At 42.4% G+C, this 25,783-nt stretch overlaps 1 protein-coding gene across 1 annotated transcript in view; it reads left to right on the top strand.

Moving 5' to 3' along the window:
* Positions 1-25,783, top strand: part of PARD6G (par-6 family cell polarity regulator gamma) — a 107,115-nt gene that overhangs the window by 13,984 nt on the left and 67,348 nt on the right. The window contains exon 2 of the mRNA XM_079717706.1: positions 22,256-22,478. Coding sequence (XP_079573832.1) covers positions 22,256-22,478 — 223 coding nt within the window. The remainder of the gene's footprint in view (positions 1-22,255; positions 22,479-25,783) is intronic.

Below are 25,783 nucleotides of genomic sequence, written 5' to 3'. Positions count from 1 at the left end.
CCCTGGGCTCTTGGCTTAGGCAGGAGTCCCAGGCCCGGGGTGGGGCCTTGCTGCTTTGTTCTGTGTTGCACCCAAGTCATTTTCAACCTGATTGGGATTACATTGTGGATTTTCCGATGGGTTGTGTTTTCTTTCACTTTCCATATTGTAAAGGCTTCCTTGAGCGCTAAAACAGCACTTCTGTTGGCTTCATCGTATTTCATCCTGCACGCGTGCTTCATCTGTCTGACGAGCTTTTACAGTTTCCGTTTTTCACCATATTTTGATGAAGATTTTCCATCACAATCTACCTGTGCTTCTGATGACTTCCTGTGATTGCTCTCACCTGAGAGGCCGGGGGTGGTGGCCTCGGTATGGGGTGGTGCCTCGGGGTGGGGTCGCCTGGGGGTGGAGCCTCTACTGCAGGGTCCAGAGTGCTGGGCTGGGTCGCTTCCTGCATTGAGCTGCTCAGAAGGCTGGGTAACGTGTGTGCGTCGTTTTAAGTCTGCGCTGTAAGACAGACTTTACTTATAAGGGGTCGTTCGTGTGTGGAAGAACATAGTAGCCCCCTGGATAACCCTCAGGAGTATCTTAAGAGAAACACAACATTTTACAATAGGAAAATGAGCCGAGGAATCCTGGATGCTTCAGCCCCAGGCCCCTGCCAGGGAGCAGTCAGTGGGTATTGGAATGAGAAGATTTAGCATCTAGCATCCTCCTTGGTCCCTCAAGATTAGGGCAGAGTCTCGGGATCACTGGGAAGAGTCTAGCCCTGAAGATTTTTCAAGGAAAGTACTGCTTTCACAGTAATGGTTAAATTGTTACAGTGGTCAGAGCAGCTAACCTGCTCTGTGTGCATAAAACCTTACGGTAGCCCCATCCTACAGATGGGGTAACTGAAGCCCAGAGAGCTGTAGCGCCGGGGCGACCTGTCCAGGCCCTGTGGAAGGAATCCAGCAGGCCTTTGAGCTGCCATGGTCTGTGCTCCCATGTAGCTTCCGGCAGGTTATGGAAAACACGTGGCTTCCATCAGCCCATCTCCTTTCCATTCTCTCCTCCTCCCCGTGGTGCTCACCACTTCCTCACACACTCTAGGATCTGCTTATTCACTATTTGTACTGTTTGCTGTCTGTCCTCCCCACTGGTATGTAAGTCTCAGGAAGGCAGACATTTTTTCTGTTTTGTTCACTCACGTGCCCCAGTGTGAGGGGTCGTACCTGCTTCTGGGAACCTCTCCGTGGATATTCTCTGTGTGACTGAGAGCAGGGGCCATGCCTTATTACTAGCTGTCCACTCGGCGGATGTACTTTGGGTGCCTGCTCTATGCCAGGCTCAGTGGGGATAAAATGGAGACCAGGGCCTCCCTGGTGGCGCAGTGGTTGAGAGTCCGCCTGCCGATGCAGGGGATACGGGTTCGTGCCCCGGTCTGGGAGGATCCCATATGCCGCGGAGCGGCTGGGCCCGTGAGCCATGGCTGCTGAGCCTGCGCGTCCGGAGCCTGTGCTCCGCAACGGGAGAGGCCACGACAGTGGGAGGCCCGCATACCACAAAAAAAAAAAAAAAAAAAAAAAAAAAAAAAAAATAAAATAAAATGGAGACCATATTTTTCTTTTTGCAGCTAGAAAGTCCAGCTCCTGAAAATATTTTTTCAATGAATAAGTTCCTCCTTGGGGTACTTCCCTGGCGGTCCAGTGGTTAAGACTTCGCCTTCCAGTGCAGGGGGTGCGGGTTCTATCTCTGGTCGGGGAGCTAAGATCCCACACACCTCGAGGCCAAAAAACCCAAAACATAAGACAGAAGCAATATTGTAACAAATTCAATAAAGACGTTAAAAATGGTCCACATCAAAAAAAAAAAAGTTCCTCCTTGGTAGTTGGGAGGAGTGAGTTCACGTGAATGAAGAGACACATGTCACATGAGACGACACTTTTGTAAAAGTGTCCTGGTGGTCCCTGGGGCCTCTCTTGTGAACGGGAGCAGCAAAAGCACACGATGCTTCTCGGACGTTCTCCTCTTTCTAGGGTCAGTTCTGCTGCAGGGAGGGTGTGGGGCGGGCAGTGGTAGGAGCGGCCTGGAGGCTCGGGGTCTACCTTCCTGCCGCAGGCGCAGGGTGCCCACCGCGTGGTCTCTAGCAGAGGGTACAGCTTCAGGCAGCCACTGGGTCTGAGACCCACTGAGCCTCTGTGGCCTAAAACTGGCACTTGATGTTGAGCTGTGCCCTCTGAAGCAAAGGCACAGCCAGAGTGTGTTACACCTGCCAGGTCACACCCCTTTGCAAATATGCATTGAAACAGTGCCTTTGCTGGTGAAGATGTCTTCACTTTTGTGCTGACACGTGGTGGGCGGGGGCGGGCTGGCATTCAGCTTCAGGTTGCTGGGATGCGGCAGGGCTGGCGTGAGGCGCGGGGCCTGCTTCGTGACTCCGTGCTCACATCTGCTGCATTCCTGTTTTGTCCCGTAATGTCAGCTTACAGAGTTTTATTTTGAAACTGGTTAACACAGGTTTATTTCATTAATTCAATAAAGATTTGAGCGCCTACTGTATACCAGGGACCGTGGTAGGCTGCAGCAACCAGACCCTGCGCTCATGGGTTTGTGGTCTGGTGGCAGTTTCCTGCTCCCGCTCACATGGTAATTGAAAGTTTGTGGCTGCTTGGGGTTTGGGGGTAGCTTATAAGTGACTCAGTTACTAAGCAGATTTCAACAGGTAAAGACTCCTCCTTAATGCCTGGCTCCTCTGGCCTTGCCTGGTGAGTCTGACAATACCTCATCACGTCCCTGTGGGCACCTTGTGGGCACCTTGCAAGCCAGCAGCCAGATGACGTGCAAGTTTGAGATACCTACCTCATAGGACCACAGCATTCAGTAAAAGAATGTTTTTCAAGTACAGCAGATAAGTGGAAAATGCGTAGAGCACAGCAGTGCATACAGTACAGTTCTGTTTAGAAAAGAGGGAATATGGACACAAGTCACAGATACTGCTTTTACGTGCAGGAGATGCCTTTTGAAGGCACATACAAGTGAAGTCATCGGTTCCTGTGGAGGGGACACTGGGTGGCTGGGATTCCTTTTGAATTTTGAGCTGTATGGTTCTATCCCATTCAAACCATAAAGATAAATGTACCAAACTGTGTAATCCTAATTGTTTAAAAGCACACATGTTGGAGAAGCCTGGAGGAGCGTCCTCTCCCCCAGCGCAGAGCTCTCTCAGTCAGCTGTCCCTCCCGGCCCTGGAACGGCCGCAGGACAGTGAGCCCTGGGCTCCAGCGGCACCTCAAGTGTCATACCAGACACCAGCCCTTGGCGTGTCCGCCTCTTTTTCGGTCCAGCATGAATCTTGCTGGTTTCTCCAGAGTGACGGTGTTCACAGGCACATGCGGTCGGCTTTGCTGACTGCCTCTGAGGCGAAGATTACCGTGAGTTGCGTGAAGGAGAGGAAAGGATGCTTTCTGAAGAACAGCAGAGTATCTTAAGGAAATGATGAAGAAGGATAGAACTTCAGAGTTATAGACCTTTGTCCTGAAAGTTCAATTCCCCCTTTTTGTGAAAGCCAACCTGAAAGGGGAGGTGAGCTGGGGCTTGGGGGTGGCTGACTCAGACACTGTGGCAAAGAGTGACCGAGAGCACCTTCGCCTCTGGGTTTTAGCTGCCTACATCTAGGAGGGGGCAGCTTGAAAGTAACAGTAGTGTGGTGCATTTCCTGCCCCCAGATAGTTGTTAGAGACACAGCCACGGGTGTACCTTTACCTCCCACGGCCTTTCCCCAAGTGATGGAAACGGTGATTGGTTGGCCCCCCCTGGGGCCGTCGAGGGACATCACGTGGGGTTCAGGCCCTAGGAGCTGTCCCTAGTTAGAAAGACAACGGTGGGAAAGGACCTAGGTGAGAAGACAGTACCATTTATAATTCTCCTACCCTTGCCTTTGACGTTAGACCACAGGAGGATGGCAGCTGCTTTTACTCAGACTCAGTTTCTTTGGGAATGGTATTAAGCCAGAGCTGCATCTTAATTATCAAAAATGTGCCATTTTAGAGTTTTTAAGTAAATAGTAGCTAAGTGAGTTTAAGATGAAACCCGGGACCATGATTTCAGTTGTAAAAAGAATGAACTTTTTGGTTGGCTTGAAGTGGCAGCAGCTTAGTGCTGCAGATGGAACACAGGACCAGAGTCAGGAAATGGGGTTTATTTCCAGCCTGGAATCAAGTAGCTCTATGGCTTTGGGCAAATCTCTCTCTCTGAGACCCTCAGCATAGGAGCTTGGAAGTGCACTTCCACTGGGGAAGCTTATGATTTAATTGTGGGCGTGAAGACAGCTAACAAGACTTGCAGTGCACACCAAATGAGCCTTTCACGCTCTGAATTAAATATGTTTCCATACCAAAGGGATTTGTTTAAACATGTGGATAACTGTAGAGAGAACTCCTTAGGTATCAAGAAAAAGAAAATTTTACATTTTTAATATTTTTAACCTGGAAAGTAAGAGAGAATTATGGTAATGGTAATAAACTAACCTTGGAGTCACGTGACATTGAATGATGAAAATACATTTGTATTGCCAGAGCCTTGTGGCTCCAAAAACATCATTCATATGAAGTTTTAGCTTCTAACTTGGATGAGAGGGATTGAGGGCCTTTTGCAGTTTGGGGTCAGGGTGGAGATGGGCGTGTGAAGGAGGCAAGTTCTGCCCTGTTCAGAGTGCCAGCCCTCTGTCTTCCCTACCAGTTCTACGCTGTTGGACCAATTCGAACTGGAAAAGCTTGCCCTACCAGCTTGGACGAAGTCTCACATCCTGTTCTCCTCTGCAAGGGCCAGCAGCGGGGCAGGGGGCGGGCTTCCCTGAGTTCTTTGTAAGTCTTCATCTTCTAAACTGAGGTGTGCTGGCAGCTGATGCTTGGACCCTTGGTCTCTTGGGATTTCCTGGGGCACAAGCAGAGCCTCCGTGTGCACCAGCCAGTCCACCGCCGTCTTCCGGGGTTTCCATATTTCTTAACGTAACTGCCAATAAGCCTTCAGTTGGCGGTTTAAAAAAATTATTCTTTGAAGTGAAAGTTACAAAAACAGCTCTATAAGCTGTAATTTGTATGAAATAAAATTCATACCTTTAAAGTATAAATTCAGTAGTTTTTAGTATTTTCACAGAGTTGTGCAATCATTACCATTATTTAATTTTAGAACATTTTCTTCACCCCAAAAAGAAACCCCCTACCGATTAGCAGCCGTTCTCAATTCCTTTCTACTTCTAGTCCCTAGAAACCACTAGTCTACCTTCTTTATGAATTTGCCTATTCTGTACATTTCATATAAATAGAATCATACAGTATATGGTCTATGTGTCTGACGACTTTCATTAACCATAATGTTTTCAAGGTTCAAATTTGTTGCAGCATTTATCATACTTCATTCCTTATTATGGCTGAGTAATATTCACTAATAAGGGTATATACCACTTTTTGTTTATCCATTCATCAGTTGATGGACATTTGGATAGTTTTCACTCTGGCTATTGTGAACAATGCTGCTGTGAACATTCATGTGCAAGTTTTTATGTGTTCGTTAATCTTGGGTACATACCTGGGGGTGAAATTTCTTGGGCCACATGGCAACTCTTTGTTCAACATTTTTAGGAGCCAAGCTGATTACCAAAACAGGCACATATTTTATATTCCTACCAGAAATGTATGAGAGAGTTCAGACTCCTTCATATTCTACCAACACATCATCATCTAGCTCTTTTTTTTTTTTTTCTGGCTGCACCTCATGGCATGTGGGATCTTAGTTCCCTGACCAGGGATCTAACACATGCCCCCTGCAGTGGAAACGTGGAGTCTTAACCACTGGACTGCCAGGGAAGTCCCTGTCGTCTGTCTCTTTGATTGTAGTCATCATAGTGGATGAAATGGTGGCTTATTACAGTTTTGATTTGCATTTTCCTAATGACTAATGATGTTGAGCATCTTTTCACGTGTTTATTGGCTATGTGTATATCTTCTTTGGAGAAATGTCTGTTCAAGTCCTTTGCCCATTTTAATAGGGTTGTTTGTCTTTTCATTGTTGAGTTTTAAGGGGTCTTTATATATTTTTGGTACAAGTACATTATATATGATTTGCAGCATTTTCCTCCCAGTCTGTAGATTATCTTTTCACTTTGTTGATGCACAACATTTTCAGTTTTGATGAAGGCCAATTTATCTAATTTATTCTTTTGTTGCTTATGCTTTTAGTATCATATCAAAGAAATCATTGCCTAAGTGAAGTAATAAATTTAATCCTATGTATTCTTCTATGAGTTTTATAATTTTAGCTCTCACATTTACGTCTGTGATCCAGTTTTAGTTTAGGTGTATCTGATATGAGGTAGGAGTCCAACTTCATTGCTTTGCCTGTGAGTATCAGATTGCCTCAGCACCATATGTTGAAAAGACTGTTCTCTTCCACTACTGAATTGCCTTAGCATTCTTGTCAAAAATCAATTGATCACAAATATAAGGGTTATTTTCCTTGACTCCCAATTCTATAATATTGATTATATGTCTACTTCTTTGCCAGCATTAGTCTGTAACTTTTGAAATTAAGAAGTGTTGAGTCCTCCCTGTTCTTCTTTTTCAGGCATCTTTTGGATTTTCTGGGTCCCTTGCATTTCCATATAAATTTTAGGAACAGCTTGCCAATTACTGCAAAAGGGCAGCTAGGATTTTGATAGGGCTTGAAATGAATTTGCAGTCAAGTTGGGGACTATTGCCATCTTAACAGTATTAAGTCTTGCACTTCATAAGCAGTGAATATCTTTTTTCCTTCCCTCCCCGCTTCCTTTCATGCCATAGGTAGCCATCTGCTCCCTGGAGACATCTGCCGATAACTTTGAGAAAAATATTTGACACAATGGGAACTCATCAGGGAATTGTTGTTAATGTGTTGGAAATGAAGAGCAAGATGACTAATATTCCCAGTCGTCTTACTTTATGAATTAAAAGCTGTTTTGTTTTGTCCTTTTTACATGTCCATATATGTGCTCACACTATTTAGGTCTTCTTTAATTTTTCAGCAATATTCTGTACACTATTCTGTAGTTTTCAGCATACAAGTCTTTCACTTCTTTTGTTAGATTTATTCCTAAATACTTTAATCCTTTTTGATGCTATTGTAAGTGAAATTTTCTTAATTTCATTTTCAGATTGTTCCTTGCTAGTGTACAGAAATAAATTTATATTTGTGTGTTGATACTGTATCCTGCAACCATGCTGAACTCATCTATTAAGTCTAATAATTAATTCTTCCAGATTCCTTAGGACTTTCTACATGTAAGAACAAATCAGACGGGGACAGATGTATTTTTAATTCCTCCTTTCCAATCTGGATGTCTTTTATTGTCTTCCCTAAGCGCCCTTGGTAGAACCTGTAGAACAGTGTTAACTAGTAGATGTGAAAGTGGAAATTCTTTTCTTGTTCCTCATCTCAGGGTGAAATCATTCTGTCTTTAACCGTTAAGTATGAGGTGTTAACCTAAAACAATCAGTTATTTTACCAACAAATAGGGTTTGCTTGGGAACAGCAAAAAAAATTGCAATTTGAGACATGCAGTCTATGGCAAACCACAGGCATGTCCAGAGAACAAAGGGAGTCTGCTTTTATGGGGAAAATGGGGAAGCTGCAGGGGTTGTTCTAAATGAAAGTTCATTGGAGGAAGGAAGGAGTTCAGGATGGTGATGGCTTCTCCTTGGTCGAGCTGTGATGTTTCTCATTGGCTGAACTGTTGCTGAGCAAGGAGAAATTCTTCCTTTCAGATAGTGATGTAGTCACTTCCTGTCTGGGAGTGCAAGGTATGCTTCTTCCTGTGGGGCAAACACATGAAGTTCAGGGCATGCGAATGATGGTGAGTGAGAATGTGTGAGCGCTCCCTCTACAGGTCATTCCTGACTCTAATTTTAGTTGAGGTCTCCTTTATTAATTTCCAGAGGTTACCTATGAGTTTTCTTGGATGCCCTCTATCAGGGTGGAGAAGTCCCCTTATATTCCTAATTCCTTGAGTATTTTAGATCATTAAAAGGTGTTAGATTTTGTCAAATGCTCTTTCTGCATCTATTGAGATGATCACGTGGCTTTGCTCTTTATTACTATTATGTACTACATTGATTTTTTGGTGTTAAACTGACCTTGTGTTCCTGTGATAAATCTCACTGGTCATGATGTATTGTCCTTTTTATACAGTCCTTTGCTGGATATAGCTTGCTAGTATTTTGTTGAGAATTTCTCTGTTTCTATTCACAGTGGATATTGATTTGTTGTTTTCTTTTCCTGTAATGTCTTTTTCTGGCTTTGCCAGGGTAATACTGACTTCATAGAATAAGTTGGAAAATGTTCCTTCCTCTTTTACTTTTTAGAAGATTTGTAAAGGATTGGTATTATTTTTGTAAATGTTTACTAGAATTCTCCAGTGAAGCCCTATGGGCATCGGATTTTCTTTGTGGGCACTTTGAAAATTAAATAAATACCTTGCAATAAGTTTAATCAGATTGTCTATTTATTCTTGAGTCAGTTTTGGTAATCTGTGTATTTCTAGCAATTTGTCCTTTTCATCTTGGTTATCAAATTTGTTGAGACAATAGTTATTAGTAGTATTCCCTTGTCATACTTCTAAAAAATAAACTTTTAATTTTAGGACAGCTTTAGATTTACAGAAAAGTTGCAAAGATAGTACAGAGAGTTTCCATATATGTGCCACATCTAGTTTCCTCTGTTATTAATGTCTAATGTTAATAAAATAAAATCTAATGGTACATTTGTTATAATCTGTAAATATTGATACATTTAAATGAAATACATACTTTATTTTTCCTTAGTTCTCACCCAGTATTCTTTTTAGCCTAATGTTTCAAAATCCTGTACAGGATACCACATCATATTTGTGTGATGTCTCCTTAGGCTCCTCTTGACCATGACAATTTCTCTGACTTTAATTGTTTTTTATTACCTCTATGAATTGAATGTTGAATTCAGTTCATATGTTGAAGCCCTAATCCCCAATTTGACTGTAGGTATTTCGAGGTATTAGGCCTTTGGGAGGTAATTAGCTTTAGATTATGTTATCAGGGTAGAAGCCTCATGATGGAATTAATGTCCTTACAAAAAGAGGAAAAGATGCATGAGCTCTCCATCATGTGAGGACACACAGCAAGAAGGCGGCCATCAGCAAATCAGGAAGAGAGCTCTCACCAGATACTGAATCTGCCAGCACCTTGATTCTGGACTTCCCAGCCTCCAGAACTGTGAGGAAAAAATATTTGTCGTTTAAACTACCCAGTCTATGGTATTTTGTTTTAGCAGCTCAAGCAACGACCTCAGCAGTTTGAAGGAGTAATGGTCAGATACTTTGTGGATTATCCTTCAGTTGGGATTTGCCTGTTGTGTTTCTCATTATTATACTGAGATTATAGGTTTTGGGGAGGAAGACCACAGAGGTAAAGTGCCATCTTCATCACATCATATCAAGAGTACATGCTGTCAACATGGCTTATCACTATTGATATTGACCTTGATGACCTGGCTGAGAATGTTTGCCAGATTTCTCCACTTAAAGTTATTCTTTCTCTCCCTTACCACACTGTATTCTTTGGAATGAACTGTGTGTGCAGCCTACTCTTAAGGAGTTATGTTCTATTTCCTTGAAGTTGGTGTATCTACATAAATTATTTGGTGTTCTTCTGCATGGGAGATCTGTCTCTTCTCCCCCATTTATTTATTCACCATTTATTATGTCATTCTGGACACATGAACATTTATTTTGTATGCTGAGTTATAATCCAGTATACTTTATTGATTTTGTTGCTCATATGGTTCCAGCTTCAGCAATTGGGAGCTTTTGCAATTGGTTCCTGTTTCCTTTGACATACCCCCATGATTATGTGTTTTGTTTCTGTTTTCAGCACTTTCTTACTTTCTGGTATTATAAAATTTCCTAGGCTCATCTTATGTGTTTTGTGTACCAGTTCTAGAATCAGTCAATTCTTCAGGGAGTTTCTTGGGTGTTAGGTGTGATTGTTACTACTGGGATGCTTATGATCCTTCTTAATTCCTTAAGCTCAATAGTAATGTTTCCTCCTCTTTCATTCCTGGTTTTAGTAGTTTGAATCTTCTTTTTTTCTTAGTCCACCTACTTAAAGATTTGTCAGTTTTGTTGATCTTTGATCTTTTCAAAGAACTGATTTTTGGTTTTGTTATTTTCTATATTTTTTTCTATTCTCTATCACATTCATTCTGTTCTAATCTCTATAATTTCTTACTTTCTGCTTGCATTGGGTTATTTTTGTGCTTTTTTAGTTTCTAATGGTGGTAGTTTAGGTTATTGTTTTTGATATCTTTCTTCTTCTATTACTATGGGTGTTTATAGCTGTGAATATCCTCTAAGCACTGCTTTAGCTGATTTCCATAAATTTTGGTATGGAATGTTTTCATTTTCTTTAATCTCTCTGTATTTGCTAATTTCCCTTGTGATTTCTTCTTTAAACCATAGGTTATTTAGGAGTATGTTATTTAATTTCCACATATTTGTGAATTTCCCCAATTTCCTTCTATTATTGATTTCTAATTTCATTCCATTTTGGTTGGAAGACATATTTTGTATAATTTCAATCCTTTTAAATTTATTAAGACCTGTTTTAGGGTCTAAAATGTGATCTATCCTGGAGAATGTTCCATGTTCACTTGAGAAGAATGTGCATTCCACAGTTGTTTGGTGGCATGTTGTATAGACTGTTAGGTCTAGTGTTGTCTTCTATTTCCTTTTTGATCTTCTGTCTAGTTCTATTCTGTAATGAAAGTGGGATATTGAAGTTTCCAACATTCATTGTTTTTTTAATAGTTTTTTAAAATGTTTATTTATTTATTTATTTGGCTGCACCAGGTCTTCGTTGTGGCATGAAGGATCTTTTAGTTGCAGCATTCGGGATCTTTGGTTGCAGCATGTGAACTCTTAGTTGCGACATGTGGGATCTAGTTCCCTGACCAGGGATCGAACCTGGGCCCCCTGCATTGGGAGCTCGGAGTCTTAGCCCCCGGACCACCAGGGAAGTCCCTCCAACATTCATTGTTGAATTGTCTATTTCTTCCTTCAAGTTTGTCTCTTTTTGCTTCATGTACTTTGGATCTCTGTTGTTCGGTGCATAAATGTTTAAATTTTTATGTTTCCCTCATGAAATGACCTTTTTATGATTGTAAAATATTTTTCTTTGTCTCTAGTAACAATTTTCGTCTTAAAGTTTATTTTGCCTGCTGTTAGTATAGCCACTTAGCACTCTTTTTATACTGTTTGCATGGTATATTTTTTCCCATCCTCTTTCAACCTATTTGTTTCCTTGAATTTAAAGCATGTTTCCTGTAGGCACCATCTGTTTGGATCATGATTCTTTTAAAAATTCATTTTGCCAATCTCTGTCTTTTAACTGGAGCATTTAACATTTACATTTAATGTAATTATTGATAAGCTAGGAGGATATACTCCTGTCACTTTGTTTTGTGTTTTCTATACGTCTTATGTTTTTTTCTTCCTTTCTTCCTCTATTACTGCTGTCTTTTGTATTAACTAGATATTTTTTAGTGTACCATTTTAATTCCCGTTTTGTTTCTGTTACTGAATTTTTTCTGATTTGTTTACTTAGTGATGGCCCTGAGGATTACAATTAACATCTTAATTTAAAACAATCTAGTTTAGATTAATAGCAACTTAATTTCAATAAAAAACAAGTACTTTGCTCCAATATATCTGTTTCCACCCCTCTCCTTGGTGTTATTATTCTCATACAAAGTACATTTTTTTTTTTTTTTTTTTTTTTTGCGGTAGGCGGGCCTCTCACTGTTGTGGCCTCTCCCCTTGCGGAGCACAGGCTCCGGAGCACAGGCTCAGCGGCCACGGCTCACGGGCCCAGCCGCTCCGCGGCATGCGGGATCCTCCCAGACCGGGGCACGAACCCGCGTCCCCTGCATCGGCAGGCGGACTCTCAACCACTGCGCCACCAGGGAAGCCCCAAAGTACATTTTTATTTAACTTTATCAAACACTTGTATAACTATTGCTTTCTGCAGTTGTCTTTTATTTATTTATTTTTAAATTTATTTATTTATTTATTTTTGGCTGTGTTGGGTCTTCATTGTTGCACGTGGACTTTCTCTAGTTGCAGTGAGCGGGGGCTATTATTCGTTGCAGTGCACGAGCTTCTCATTGCGGTGGCTTCTCTTGTTGCAGAGCACAGGCTCTAGGTGCTTGGGCTTCAGTAGTCGTGGCACTCAGGCTCAGTAGTTGTGGCTCATGGGCTCTAGAGTGCAGGCTCAGTAGTTGTGGCGCACAGGCTTAGTTGCTCCACAGCATGTGGGATTTTCCCGGACTAGGGCTCGAACCCGTGTCCTCTGCATTGGCAGATAGAATCTTAACCACTGCACCACCAGGGAAGTCCTTGCACTTGTCTTTTAATCAGAGAGAAGAAAAAGTTACAAGCAAACAACAACACATTTGTACCTACCTATGTAGTTATTTTTTTTCTATGTAGTTACTTTTAACAGTGCTCTTTATTTCATCATGCGAATTTAAGTTAATGTAGAGTGTCCTTTCATGTCAGGCTAAAGGATGGCTTTAGTATTTTGTAAGGCAGTTCTGCTAGTGACAAATTCTCCCAGTTTTTGTTTATTTGAGAATGTCTCATTTCTCCTTCATTTTGAAGGATAGTTTTCCTGGATATAGAATTCTTGGTTGACATTCTTTTTTCCACCCACAAGTTGGAACATGTCATTCCGCAGCATTTTAGCCTCCGTGGTTTCTGATGAGAAGTCAGTTGTTAATTTATTGAGGATCCTTTGGACATGACAAATTGTTATTCTCTTGCTGCTTTCAAGATTCTCTCTTTGGTTTTGGGTTTGGTAGTTTGACTATGATGCATCTAGATGTGGGTCTCACTGAGTTTATTCTCCTTGTAATTTGTTGAACTTTCAGATATGTACATTAAACTTTTTCATCAGATTTGGGAAGTTTTGGGCCACTATCTCTTCAGATATCCTTTAGCCTTTTTCTTTCTCTCTCTTCTCCTCTAGGATTTCTCCAAGATGTGTTTCTTGGTATGCTTGAGAGTATGGCACAGATAGTATGTCATTGAGACTCTGTTCATTTTCCTTCATTCCTTTTTCTTTTGCTTCTCAAACTGGATACTCTAAATTGACCTATCTTCAAGTTTGCTGATTCTTTCTCTGCCACCTCTAATCTACTGAGTCCCTCTAGGGAATTTTTTATTTCAGTTATTATAATTTTCAACTCTAGAATTTCTGTTTGGTTCTTTTTTAAAAAATGATTTCGTCTCTATTATTTTCTAGTGGTGAGACATTGTTTTATGGTTTCCTTTAGTCTTTATACATGGTTTCCTTTAATTTGAACATATTTATAGTAGCTTATCTAAAAATCTTTGTCTAGTAAGTGCAACTTCTGGGCACCCTCAGGGACAGTTTGCATTGACTGTTTAATTTAACTGGCCATTTTTTCCCATTTCTTTGTATATCTCATAATTTTGTTGGAAACTAAACATTTAAAATAATATGACATGATAACTCTGAAAGCCAGACTCTTCCCTCAGGGGTTTGTGGTTGTTGCTGCTGCTTGTTTGTTGAGTGACTTTCCTGGACTAATGCTGTAAAAAAGTGTATTCTTTCTCATATGTGACCACTGAAGCTCTGCTTAGTTAGCTTAATGGTCATCTGATGATTGGACAGAGATTTCCTCAAGTGATTTTAACCAATAAGTCTCCATTCCTTTTGGTTATATGTACCAAAATGGGCACATATTGGGGCACATATTCAACACTTCAGTAGTTTACAACTTTGCTTTAGCCCTCACTTCCTGATTGCACAGAATCTCAAAGTCAGCCAGATATGAGAGATTACAACCTTCTCATGTCTTTCCTGACCATGCACACAGTCCTGCACATGAATGTGCCCTTATATTTCCAGGAATATATCAGAGCTTATCAGAGCCTTCTATGGATACCTCATTCCCCAGCATTTGAAAATTTTTCCTCCATTTTTCTATTGTAGTAAAATATACATAACATAAAATTTACCATCTTAGCCATTTTTAGGTGTGCAGTTTAATGGAATTAAATGCAATCACATTGTTGTGCAATCATGCCAGTATTTATCCTCGTAACTCTTTTCATCTTGTTAAACTGAAACTCTATACCTGTTAAGCAATAACTTCTGGGAATTCCCTGGCGGTCCAGTGGTTAGGGCAGGGGACACAGGCTCAATCCCTGCTTGGGGAGCTAAGATCCTGCATGATGCATGGCGCAGCCAGAAAACAAACAAACAAAAAAGAAGGTGTACTAAGTGACCTCCCTTCAAAAAAAGAAAAAACCAATAACTTCCAATTTCCCCCTCCCCCAACCCCTGGCATTACCATTCTACTTTCTGTCTCTATGATTGTGATAACTCTAAGTACATCATGTAAGTGGAGTCGTACAGTATTTGTCTTCCTGTGACTGGCTCATTTCACTGAGCATACTGTCTCCCAGGTTCATCCATGTTGTAGCATATGACAGAATTGCCTTCCTTTTTTAAGGCTGAATAATATTCCATTGCATGGATAAAGCACATTTTGCTCATTCATCCATCTGTTGATAGAAACTTGGGTTGGTTCTACATTTAAACTGTTGTGAATAATGCTGCTATGAACATGAGTGTACATATATCTCTTTGAGACCCTGCTTTCAGTTATTTTGGATGTATACTCAGAATCTGAATTGCTGGGCCATATGGTAATTCCTAATTTTTTGAGGAACCTCCATACTATTTTCTGCAGTGGATGTATCATTTTACATTGCTAACAACAGTGCACAAGGGTTCCACTTTCCCCATATCCTCACTGATACTTGTTTTCTGTTTCTTGACAGTAGTCATCCTAACAGGTGGGAATCCCCAGCATTTCTTTTTATTGTGTTTGTCCCAGCTGGTACTTGACTCGGGTACTTTTGTAGAGATTCCTATACCCTAATGCAGTAATCTTCATATGTTACAACCCCCCTAAAATAATTTTGAGAATTACCTCTATAGAACAGATAACATATGTTGAAGTTTACATCTAAGTTTTCTTGTAATAAATATAGTTACAAAGGATATAATTTGCTTCATGTTGTAAAAATTACATTTAAAAATGGAACTTTTATTGTATAATCTTTAATCATTAAACAATTGCTGCTGATTGTTCTTAACAAATGTCCTGAGGAAAGGGCTTTTCCCAATGAGTGATCTCTGACTCAGGTCACATAGAGACAAACCCTGTGAACCGGGCTTTTCCAGGGACTTGTGAGACAGGTTTAAAGATGACAGTTATATAAGGATGGGGCTTTTGGGTGAGCTCCAAACCAGTTCTGCCCCCTGTAAAGCTATTAGGCTGCTGGTTTTCAAAGCTGAGGAACGGGGGAAGTTCAAACACTGTAAAATTTGCTGTTCTGAGATTCAGCTGCTTTTCTGGAATAAATGCACCTTGGATTATTGCTTGCAAACCTTTGGTTAATTTCCAGAATTCTCAAAAAGTTGCTTTTTTACTATCTTTGCCAGAGTTCTCATGGCTTTTATGGAGGAGCAGATTTTTGCAGATCATGACTCCACTGCTCTAGAAGTACTTCAAGATTCATTTAGAACAACCAATAACTTGTACTTCCCCAGCTCTTAGCTATCTTGGGTTTCTACCACTCTTTTTTGTCTCCTTGCTTCTTGACCAAGGAAAAGCTTCTTGTTGACAAAGAACTTTATCAGTAACATAGTGCACTCAATAGCATATTACTTGTGTAGCAACCAAGTTCTGGGTATTATTCATTCAACAAGCATCTGTCAGAAGTCTCCCTTCTTCCTGAAGGGAAGGAGCGTCAAAAGAGATGTGTAGGTAAATCTTGGTTTTCTAATTATAATGATCATTGTATTACTTATGTAATATTTTTAAAGGAAATAAAAGTAAATTTCATTTAGAGGCCAATTCAGTTTTGCTTACTGACTTCCTTATTTCGTATTTGAGATAACTAAAAAATTTAAAGAGGTGAACCCCCGCCCCCATTTTTACTATCCTGTTGTAGGAATAACAGGTGGGGTCAGCTGTAAAATTCAGTAAATATTATCAAGATCATAATGGAATAACAGTTTATTTATCTGCAAGCTTTGGGAAATAAGGAGTTGTTACATCTGTTAATTTCCCAATAATTAATGATGTTTCTTTGGGGAAAATGCTTGATTCTTTCCTTTTATCTACTTATTTTCAAAGTAGTAGGTTGGTTCCCTGGCACCCTCCAAAAAGTAAAAAATAAAATTTTGGTTCTCATTATAAACAAGTATGCATTATTTATGCATATGGGATGTGTTCCAATCCATAGCAGTTATTATCCTTATAGATGATAAATGCACAAATGTCCCATCTTCAGCTGTTGGGAGATCATTCAAACTAGTTCCTGAGTCCTTTTGATATGACCCTAACAGTCTTTGATAATTCCTTGCTTCTTAGAAAGATGAGATTCATGGGCTCATATAAAGTTCTTGACTCATATCTAGAATTAGCCATTTTGACAAGGAACCCTAGATCTTTTTTTTTTAATTTGTGTTAAAATGCACAGAACAGGGACTTCCCTGGTGGCGCAGTGGTTGAGTGTGTGCCTGCCAATGCAGGGGACACGGGTTTGAGCCCTGGTCTGGGAAGATCCCACATGCCATGGAGCAACTAAGCCCATGAGCCCAGGTGCCACAACTACTGAAGCCCGCACGCCTAGAGCCCGTGCTCTGCAGCAAGAGAAGCAACCGCAATGAGAAGTCCTCGCACCACGACAAAGCATCTCCCCCGCACTCGCCGCAGCTAGAGGAAACCAGCGTGCAGCAACGAAGACCCAACGCAGCCAAAAATAAATAAATAAATAAACAAACAAATAAATAAATAAATTTGAAAAATACACAGAACATAAAATTTGCCATCTTAACCATTTTTTAATTTAGTGATATTGAATACATGCACATTATTGTGCAGCCATCACCATTCATCCCCATAACTCTTTTTATCTTATAAAATTGAAACTCTATACCCATTAAACAATAACTAACCATTTTCCCTTCCTCCTAAGCCCCTGGCTACCACCATGGGACTTCCTATGATTTTAACGACTCTGAGTACCTCATATAAGTGGAATCATACAGTATTGTCCTTTTATGACTGACTTATTTCATTGAGCATTGTGTCCTCAAGTTCCCATGCTGTAGCAAATGCCAGAATTTTCCTCTTTAAGGCTGAATAACATTTTGCTTAGGAATTCTTTATATATTCTGAATACAGTGGACCCTCAGTATCCACAGGTTCTGCATCCATGGATTCAACGAACTGTGGATAGAAAATATTCAGAATAACAACTACAGAAATTTTCAAAAAGTAAAACTTGAATTTGGTGTGCACTGGCCACTATTTACATTGTATTAACAACTATTTACATAGTGTTTACATTGTATTAGGTATTATATGTCATCTAGAGTTGATTTAAAGTATGGGGGGTGGGGCATGTGCGTAGGTTATATGCATATAATGTGACATTTTATAAGGGACTTGAGCTTCTTAGGATTCTGCTGATACAGAGATACGACTGTATTTATCACTGTTTAAAGCCTTTTTACTCTGTGGATAGTGTCCTTTGATGCACAAAGTTTAGTTTTTAAGAAGTCCAACGTCTATTTTTTTAATTCTGTTACCTGTGCCTTTGGTGTCATATCGAGAACTCATTATCAAACCTCATGGACTGAAACTTTTGCCCTATGTTTTTGTCTAAGAATTTTATAGTTTTAGGCCTTACATTTAGGTCATGGATGCATTTCGAGTTAATCTTTGTAATGGTGTTAGGTAGGGGTCCAACTCTATTATGACAAAACTATTTTATTTTTTAAAAATATTGGCATGTGGTACTAATTTTATATTTTTACTTCCCTGTTCTATCAGATCAGACAGTTTGCCTTTAAATGAAGGAATTAGCTGGCACAATTCATTGTCGTATAATTCTTGGTATAGTTACCAGAAATTGAAAAAGTGAATGGCTCTAATGACGGGGCAATAAATCTTCCAAGTCAAGTATTTTCCAATTCTTTGTTTTCAACAAACTTGAAAGTGGTCCTAATTGAATTGTCAGCTAATAGATTGTTTGAAATAATTCTAATGATAGGCTGCTCTGTGGTTACTTCTGGCCCAAGACTTGGTGAGACTCACAGGGCTGAGCATCTTTGTGTCTATCTATGTCCTGCTTCACGTGAAAAGGCTTCTCAGTGCCAACACCACAACAATAAGAAACAGCAGAAGAATCGATGCTACCCTTGCCTCATTTAGCAATAAATACTTTCTATTAAGCAAAAGATTTTTTAAATGTTTACTTTGGAAGGCTAATAATTATTTGTCAAGTTTTATAACTATGTTCCAACTTGATTTAATAATTGTCATGACTCAATCTAGAAACTTTTTTACTGTAAAAATCTATTTTTGTTTATTTTATATTACTTGATTTATAAACGTGATAAAATACACATACATAAAATTTACCGTCTCAGCCATTTTTTAGTGTACACTTTAGTAGTGTTAATTACATTCACGTTGTTGTGCATGCACTCCAGAACACTTTCCGTTTTTCAAAACTAAAACTCTATACCCATTAGAAACAACTTTGAAATATTTTTCACAAAGAGAGCCTTATGGCCTTGGGGAAAATGTTTAATTTCAATTTATCTAATTTCGTTGTAGAGAAGAGTGATAGGGTAATCAAGCATAAATTATTAGGATAAAATATCAGGGTTAAATTCTCTTGGAGCATTGTAATGGAAACAAGAGATCAAAGAGAAAAAGGAACCTTGTTGAATTTCTTTTTTTTTTTTTGGCTGCGTTGGGTCTTCGTTGCGGTGCATGGGCTTTCTTTTCTCTAGTTGTGGCGAGCAGGGGTTTCTCATCCTTGTTGAATTTCTGATTTTTATAAAAGAGCTTGTTCATTCTATTTTAAAATGCATGATAGTAGTATCAAATCACTATGGCATTTAGATTTCACTGACTATATTTAAAAGATCATATGATAAAATATTTTTAAATGAAATATTTACAGCATGCTGGAAATTATATCCTTTGCAACTATTTATTTTTCTTATGAAGAATTTAGATGCCAACTTAAAAGTATATTATCCTCTTCATAGTGGTAGGTTTTCCAAAATTCTTGAGGGGATATGTGACATTTGGAGACCACTGCATTAGGGTAGAGGGATCCCTATGAAATGCCTGAACCAACATTGAAGTTCACTGGAGACTCACCACCCCTTTAAGGTGTTCAGCGTCTCACTGGACTGTGTTCCCACGGCAGGACTCACGAAAGGGTGACCGCTGAGCTTCACTCCTTCACTTATTATCCGATAACCAGACCCGTAAAAAGGCTCACTCCATTACCAATTTCAAATGAAGTTCAATACTTACTGAGGAAAGTTTTAAGAAAAACTTGCCTTAACTGTGCCTGACCTAGGTTAGGAAGCAAGTTACAGAACTGTGTCAAAAGTCTAGCTTTAAAAAAAAATAATAAATAAAAAGTCCAGCTTTCCCTCCCAGCACCCTGGTTACTTAAAGGACCCAGATCCACAGAGTAAAAGACAGAATGGGAGAAAATGTTTACAAAGCATGTATCTGATAAAGAATTATATGCATATATATATGTGTGTGTGTGTGTGTGTGTGTGTGTGTGTGTGTGTGTGTATATATATATATATATATAGAGAGAGAGAGAGAGAGAGAGAGAGAGAGAGAGAGGGAGGGAGGGAGAGAGGGAGGGAGGAAGCACAGTGGTGGTTGCCAGGGTCTGGGGGGCAGGGAAATGTGTTGTTATTGCTTAACGGGTATAGGCTTTCAGTTTTACAAGATAAAGAGTTAAGGCAGATGGATGGTGGTGATGGTTGTAAAACGGTATGAATGTACTTAATGCCACTGAATTGTACACTTAAGAATGGTTAAGATGGTGAATTTTATGTATATTTTGCCACAATAAAAAAAAAGCTTGAAAAAATGCTTTTATCATATCACATTTCACACCTCTTTGCCCAACTGTGGAACTCATTCAGCATATGAAGCATATTCAACATATAACTGGATTGACAGAACCAGCCTCTTTATCCAACAGAAATCAGACTTTTGTCAGGAGGAAGTCAGAGCTCATTTGCACTTAAAATTAACATGTATTTTGAGGAAAATTATTAAAAGAACTGAGAAACAAATTAAATTTCATCTGAAATTAATTACCAAGTACAGTTAGGACTAAAACATCGCAGAACTAACTTATTTAATGCATGCTGTTTCTCATTACTTAAATTGCAGGATGCGGCGTAAGTCTAGCATGAGGGAGAGGAATGAGGGTCCCCTGGTGTCCCTTGGATGAAAGTGAGTGTGTTGTGTCCAGTTTGGGGGAATATTCAGCTGGGAATTATATATAAGTCAAAAATACCTGGTTTCATTAGACATGATGAAGCTCTTCTCGTGTATTTAGTGAAAATAAGGCATATACTGATAAAAACTAATTGCTCTGGAAGTCAGCATGTGTGAGATATATGAGACTGGAAAGATGGTGGTTGACTGCTATTGAAATAAACATTCGTGATGTGACTGGATAACTGATTATGAAAAATCCCATTAACCTTGTGTCGTCTGCTTGTCTCTTGTGTCTGGAAAAGTTTTGCCGGCCGGGATGTCTCCCCTGTGTGTAAGGGGTGGGGTGTGCCTTGCTTACTGTGAGCCTGTTCTTGTGAGTGCTTGGAGAAAATACTGAGAAGGAGAACGGTGCTTGTCTTTTAAGTAAAAGGGAGAGGGACTCCGTCTCAAGGGGAGGCATCTCTGGCAACAGCAGGGGACGAAGGAGAGTGCTCCCCTGGGCCCTGGCTTGCGGAGCCAGGCTTTCGGTTCAATTAGCCATTGAAGGTGGTTTTCCCAAACTTGAAGTTTTTCGTTCCTGGGGCAGTGCAGGATGGGTGTTGTCCTTTGCTTTTTAAAAGGGAAATGGGATCTGAGGCTCTGTTTCTAAGAGATCTGTGGAGGTTGAGGTCTGAAGACTGATTCCCTTTAAATCTGTGGTTTTGTCTGTGTGCTTTGCACACCAGTACCATCCGCTTCTCCTGGGAACTTGTTAAAAATGCACATTCCTGGGCTGCATTCCAAATCAGGCAATTCCAGAACTCTGGCATCCTCCAGGTGATTCTGATGCCTCCCCAAAGTTTAGAACCACTCACACCTGTATGGTTTGAGTCGCATTGCCCTTGAGTAGTTGACATAATGTCTAGATGATGTAACTATCGGTTTGTGTAAACGTTAGACATTTCATTTTTATGTATTTTGGAGCCAATATAATTAGTTGTCAGTTATATACAAGGGCACAGAATCTGTCCTGCCTGTTGAATAAAGGCCCCTTTGGCAAGTGAGGAACAACAGCATGTCCTAAGCCAGCAGCCTCAGGCCAAACAAACAGGCGGTGTCCTGAGATCGCTGGACAGTCCGGCCGTGGGAGCTGACCCAGGGTCCTCTCCTGAGATCGCTGGACAGTCGGCCCATGGGAGCTGACCCAGGGTCCTCCCCTGGCAGGTGGCCTGGAGGTCTGCAGGCAACTCTGTGGGCATCTGAGCCAGAGCCAGGGGCTGACAGGAAGGAGGTGGGCCCTGCGTGTTTCCTACAACAGGAGAGTGAATAGCATCTTTTTTTGAAAAGACCTGCTCTGTCCTTTTGGCCAGTCCAGAACCCATCCTCCTGCCCCAGAGATTTGTGAAGCATCTGATCCTTTTGAAGGGCAGCCGTTTGGTCTTTTTAAAAATGCAAATCGTATCAAGTCGTTTCCTTAATGTTACAATTGTTCCAGGACTTCCCATTGCCCTTAGGAAGGAGTTCAGAAGCTGCAGCTGGCCTTTGCTTCCCTCCCACCTTTGAGTGTCTAAGGCTGCCCCGGGGTTGTGCTGTTGCCTGGGCCTGGAGATGCGCCCCAGCGTCCTCAGATGAGGTGAGGGTCCCCCACAAACGGAGCTCCAGCGCCTGTCCTGCACTCAGGACGTGGTCCATGCTGAGTGAGCTGGTCCCTCCCCTCTGGGCCCGCGTAGCCCTGAGGACTGGGGTGCCGTTCGCAGCTGTGTCCCAGGCCTCCTGGTGGCTCTGTAAATGCTCCTTTGTCAGGTGAACAAGCCACAGTTCTGCTGCCCTTTCCCTGCTGTTCGCGTACCCGCTGTCTATTTCGTTGTAGTTTGGAGCCGAGTTCCGAAGGTTCTCCTTGGACCGTCAAAAGCCTGGAAAGTTCGAAGACTTCTACAAGCTGGTTGTGCACACTCACCACATCTCCAACACTGAGGTGACCATCGGCTACGCAGACGTGCATGGCGACCTGCTGCCCATCAACAACGATGACAACTTCTGCAAGGCGGTCTCCAGCGCAAACCCCCTGCTCAGGGTCTTCATCCAGAAACGAGGTACCGAGGAGGCTGAGCTGTTGCTCTTGCTCGGCGCTCATTTAAAAAATAAATACAGTTTTCTATTTTGTCTGTCATTTCAGAACCATGTTATTCTGTTTTCTAGCCTTTGGTGGGAGACTAAAGAAATTAACATCTGTTTGGTCAACGTTAATTTCTTAGAAAGGCTTAACAATATTTGAGCTGCATTTTCCACCTGAAATCGTGTTGACTTATGATTTTTAAATACCGAGGAAAAATAATATCGATATTTTCAGTATTTTAACTGGATGCATTAGCCAGTAACCCAAGAATGAAACTTCAGGTTATTAGTATATGTTTTCCACTGCCTTTTTAGGGTTGGAAAAAATGTTAGCTTTAGAGTATAACTTTGGTTAACTTTTAGCTCTGAAGGCCTAGCTTTGCTGTAAGTAAGAACAATATCATTTTATGTGAGAATAAGTCACTAACACAGGTTAACGGCTGACAGGTGGGGCACTCTGCTGTGGAGTCACTTCTCAGAGCTGCGTGTTAGATTTGTTTTATCGTCTCTGAACTTGGGAGAACCCTAAGGATTCTACGTAACGTACTGGAGAAAAGAGCCACCTGCAGGCGAGGCCTGAGGTTAAAGAAAGAGGCACCTTATGATTGCCCTGGTCACAACCGTCCCTCCTTCCCTGAGCAGACCTCTGTGCCCCCAGCAAGTGCTGACCACCCCGGGGGAGCAGCATGGCGGTGGGGACACCGTACTCGCCGTTGTGGACTTCCGGCGTAGGGGAGGAGAGAGAACGGTCTTAGCCTCTGGGGCAGTGGGGCAGCTTCACGGACACTAGAAGCCGCAGCACAGCGTGCTGGGCGGGGCGCCCTCCAGGCTGCGGGAGCCCGAGCCAGGCTTGGTAAGCGGGAGACTGCAGGAGGCCGAAGTGCGGGCCGGGTGCCTGGCTCTCTCTCCTCCGCCCGAGTCCCCGCCCCCCCCCCCGCTTTGCGTGACGGTGTTCGAAGAGTGCTCGCCCGCCGAGCCGTCCCGAGGTTGGGAGGCCGCACATGCCGAGCGCTCAGAGCGTGCTGGCCGGCAGCCCGTGCTCTGGACACCGGCTGCTGCTGTCCTCTCGTCTGCGGCGTTGGAAGGGAGTGTGTAGCAAGGGAACGGCAGGGGGTCTGCTGACCTCACTTCGGGCTGGTTCCCTGGCACTAGATCAGAAAGCTCTGCATCTGCAGCCCTGGTTTAGCCTGGGTGTCCTGCTGATGGTACCGAAAGTCAACACAGCTGTCACTTCCTCACGGTGGTGGCGGGGGGAACTGGCTTTCGCCCTCCTGTGGAGTTGCTGGGGCCGCAGGGAGCCCGCCGCCGCTCACGCCGTTTGGGTGCCTCTTCTCGTCCGCCCTCTCAGCAAGGCCTGGTCTCGATCGGCCTGTGGCCTCCCCGCTCCCAGCCCCTTGTCTCTTTATTCTGCTCTCTCTGTGTCGTATCATCAGTTGCTCCCAGGGCTGGCGCGTGGTCCAGATCCCACGTCTACAGCTGTGCCCCGGCCATCCCAGGTCGCGGCTTTGTCTCACAGGGTGCGGAAGGATGAGTCGTGGGTGTGAAGCCCTGTGAGTGACGGACGTGCACACGGGCTTTGCCACCTGTGTAGGAAACAGGCCGCTCTGTACGGCTGCACTGGGAGCACCGCCGCAGGCACTCCTGCCCTTTGTGAGGGCAGCCCTAGGGACACTTGGCAGCCTGTGCCGTCGAGTCACCGAAGCTCAGGTGAGGCAGGAAGCCGCAGGCGGGGACGTGCCAGCTTCCACGGGTCGCTCGGATGGCTTTGCTGCTCAGCTTGCTGGCTCAGGCCCTGCCCCCTGTCTTTATTATTTTCTTTTCCTCTTTCCCTTGGCCTCAGAGGAACAGCCCAGAGTTTAACTAGCTGCCTTAGGGTTTCTAACCGTCCTGTGTTGTAAGGGTGCAGGCTTCGCCTCCAGCCCCTGCCTTTCTTTCTCTGTTAGGTGACGGCAGGGAGCCGCATTCATACCCTGCCCCCAGCACTTTCTCGCGGCTCGACGACCCCCGACCCTACTGTTCTCACATCTGTACAGTGGGAGAACCTACCTCAGGTTATTGTCAGGCTTTGAGAGGAAAATGTTCCTGATGTTCCCAAAGCCTGGCCCCTCGCTCCGTCACTGGGGAGACTGGGGCTCTGCTCTCACTCTCCTCAATGGAGTCCAGCTGTAAAGACTGCATCGCGGTGGGAGAGGCAAGGGCAGCCGTGTTTCTGTGGACGGTGGCAAGCAGGAGCCATCCTGGTGCCCTGCGTGTTCAGGAAAGACTCGCTAACCGTGTGAAAGGGGCTGTCCGTCACGGGTGGGGCCGAGCTGAGGTTCCTCTGGAGGTGGCACTCAAGTCCCACGTCCTTTTCCTACAGCGTGGGTCCTGAGATTTGGGTCACAGTAATGCCATTCTCATGATCTTACTGTAACCACACCCGGTCTGCAGTTTACTTAATAACTTTCTGTACATTGATGTGTATTGTAAGAGGAAATTGTTTGACCATCACAAATGAAGAGTCATTCTTCTAATAGGTGTTGAAATACACCCACAGTGATGTTTAGGAAAATGAATTTGTTTGCCACTTACTAATCCCCTCCCCAAACCACACAAAGACACCACAGTAAAACTACAGACCAACACCCCTTATGAATATAGATGTAAAAACCCCTCAGCAGAATACTAGGATATGGAAAACATGTTTCCGTGGTGGATGAATAGATAAACAAAATGTGGTATATCCATCCAATGAGATATTATTCAGCCATAAGCAGGAACAAAGTACTGAAGGGTCCAGACTGCAGTACAGATGGGAAAGAACGCCAGGTGGATGAAACAGCCGTGTTATAGGATTCCATTTATGATCTGTCCTCATCCTGTGCAGATTCTGTGTTTGTGAACTCAGGCCAGTTTCAGTACGCAGGGCCCTTTCACAATCGTTTGCAGACGTGCACAGGTTGCCAACGCATGTTCCAGACGAGGCTAAGTAGGCACTGCTCTGCCTGCTTGTTTCAGCTCACGCTGTGAACAAGCGTGCTTTTCATGGTCTATTTAGTGCCACATTTTCCACATTTTTGTTTTGTGAAATTGTATTAAAATACATACCACATAAAATTTAACATCATAACCATTCTTAAGTGTTCAGCTCAGTGGCATTAAATACATTCACAGCGCTGTGCAGCCGCCACCATCCGTCCCCTTTTCATCTTGTAAAACTGAATCACTCTGCCTTTTAAACAGTAATTCCCCACTTCCCCTCCCCAAAACCTGGCAACCACCATTCCACTTTCTGTCTCTAGGA

Source organism: Hyperoodon ampullatus (assembly GCF_949752795.1).
Source record: "Hyperoodon ampullatus genome assembly, chromosome: 13".
NCBI classification, from domain to species: Eukaryota; Metazoa; Chordata; class Mammalia; order Artiodactyla; family Ziphiidae; genus Hyperoodon; species Hyperoodon ampullatus.
Note: the sequence above shows the minus strand (reverse complement) of the source record. Positions and strands in the feature narration are given on the sequence as shown.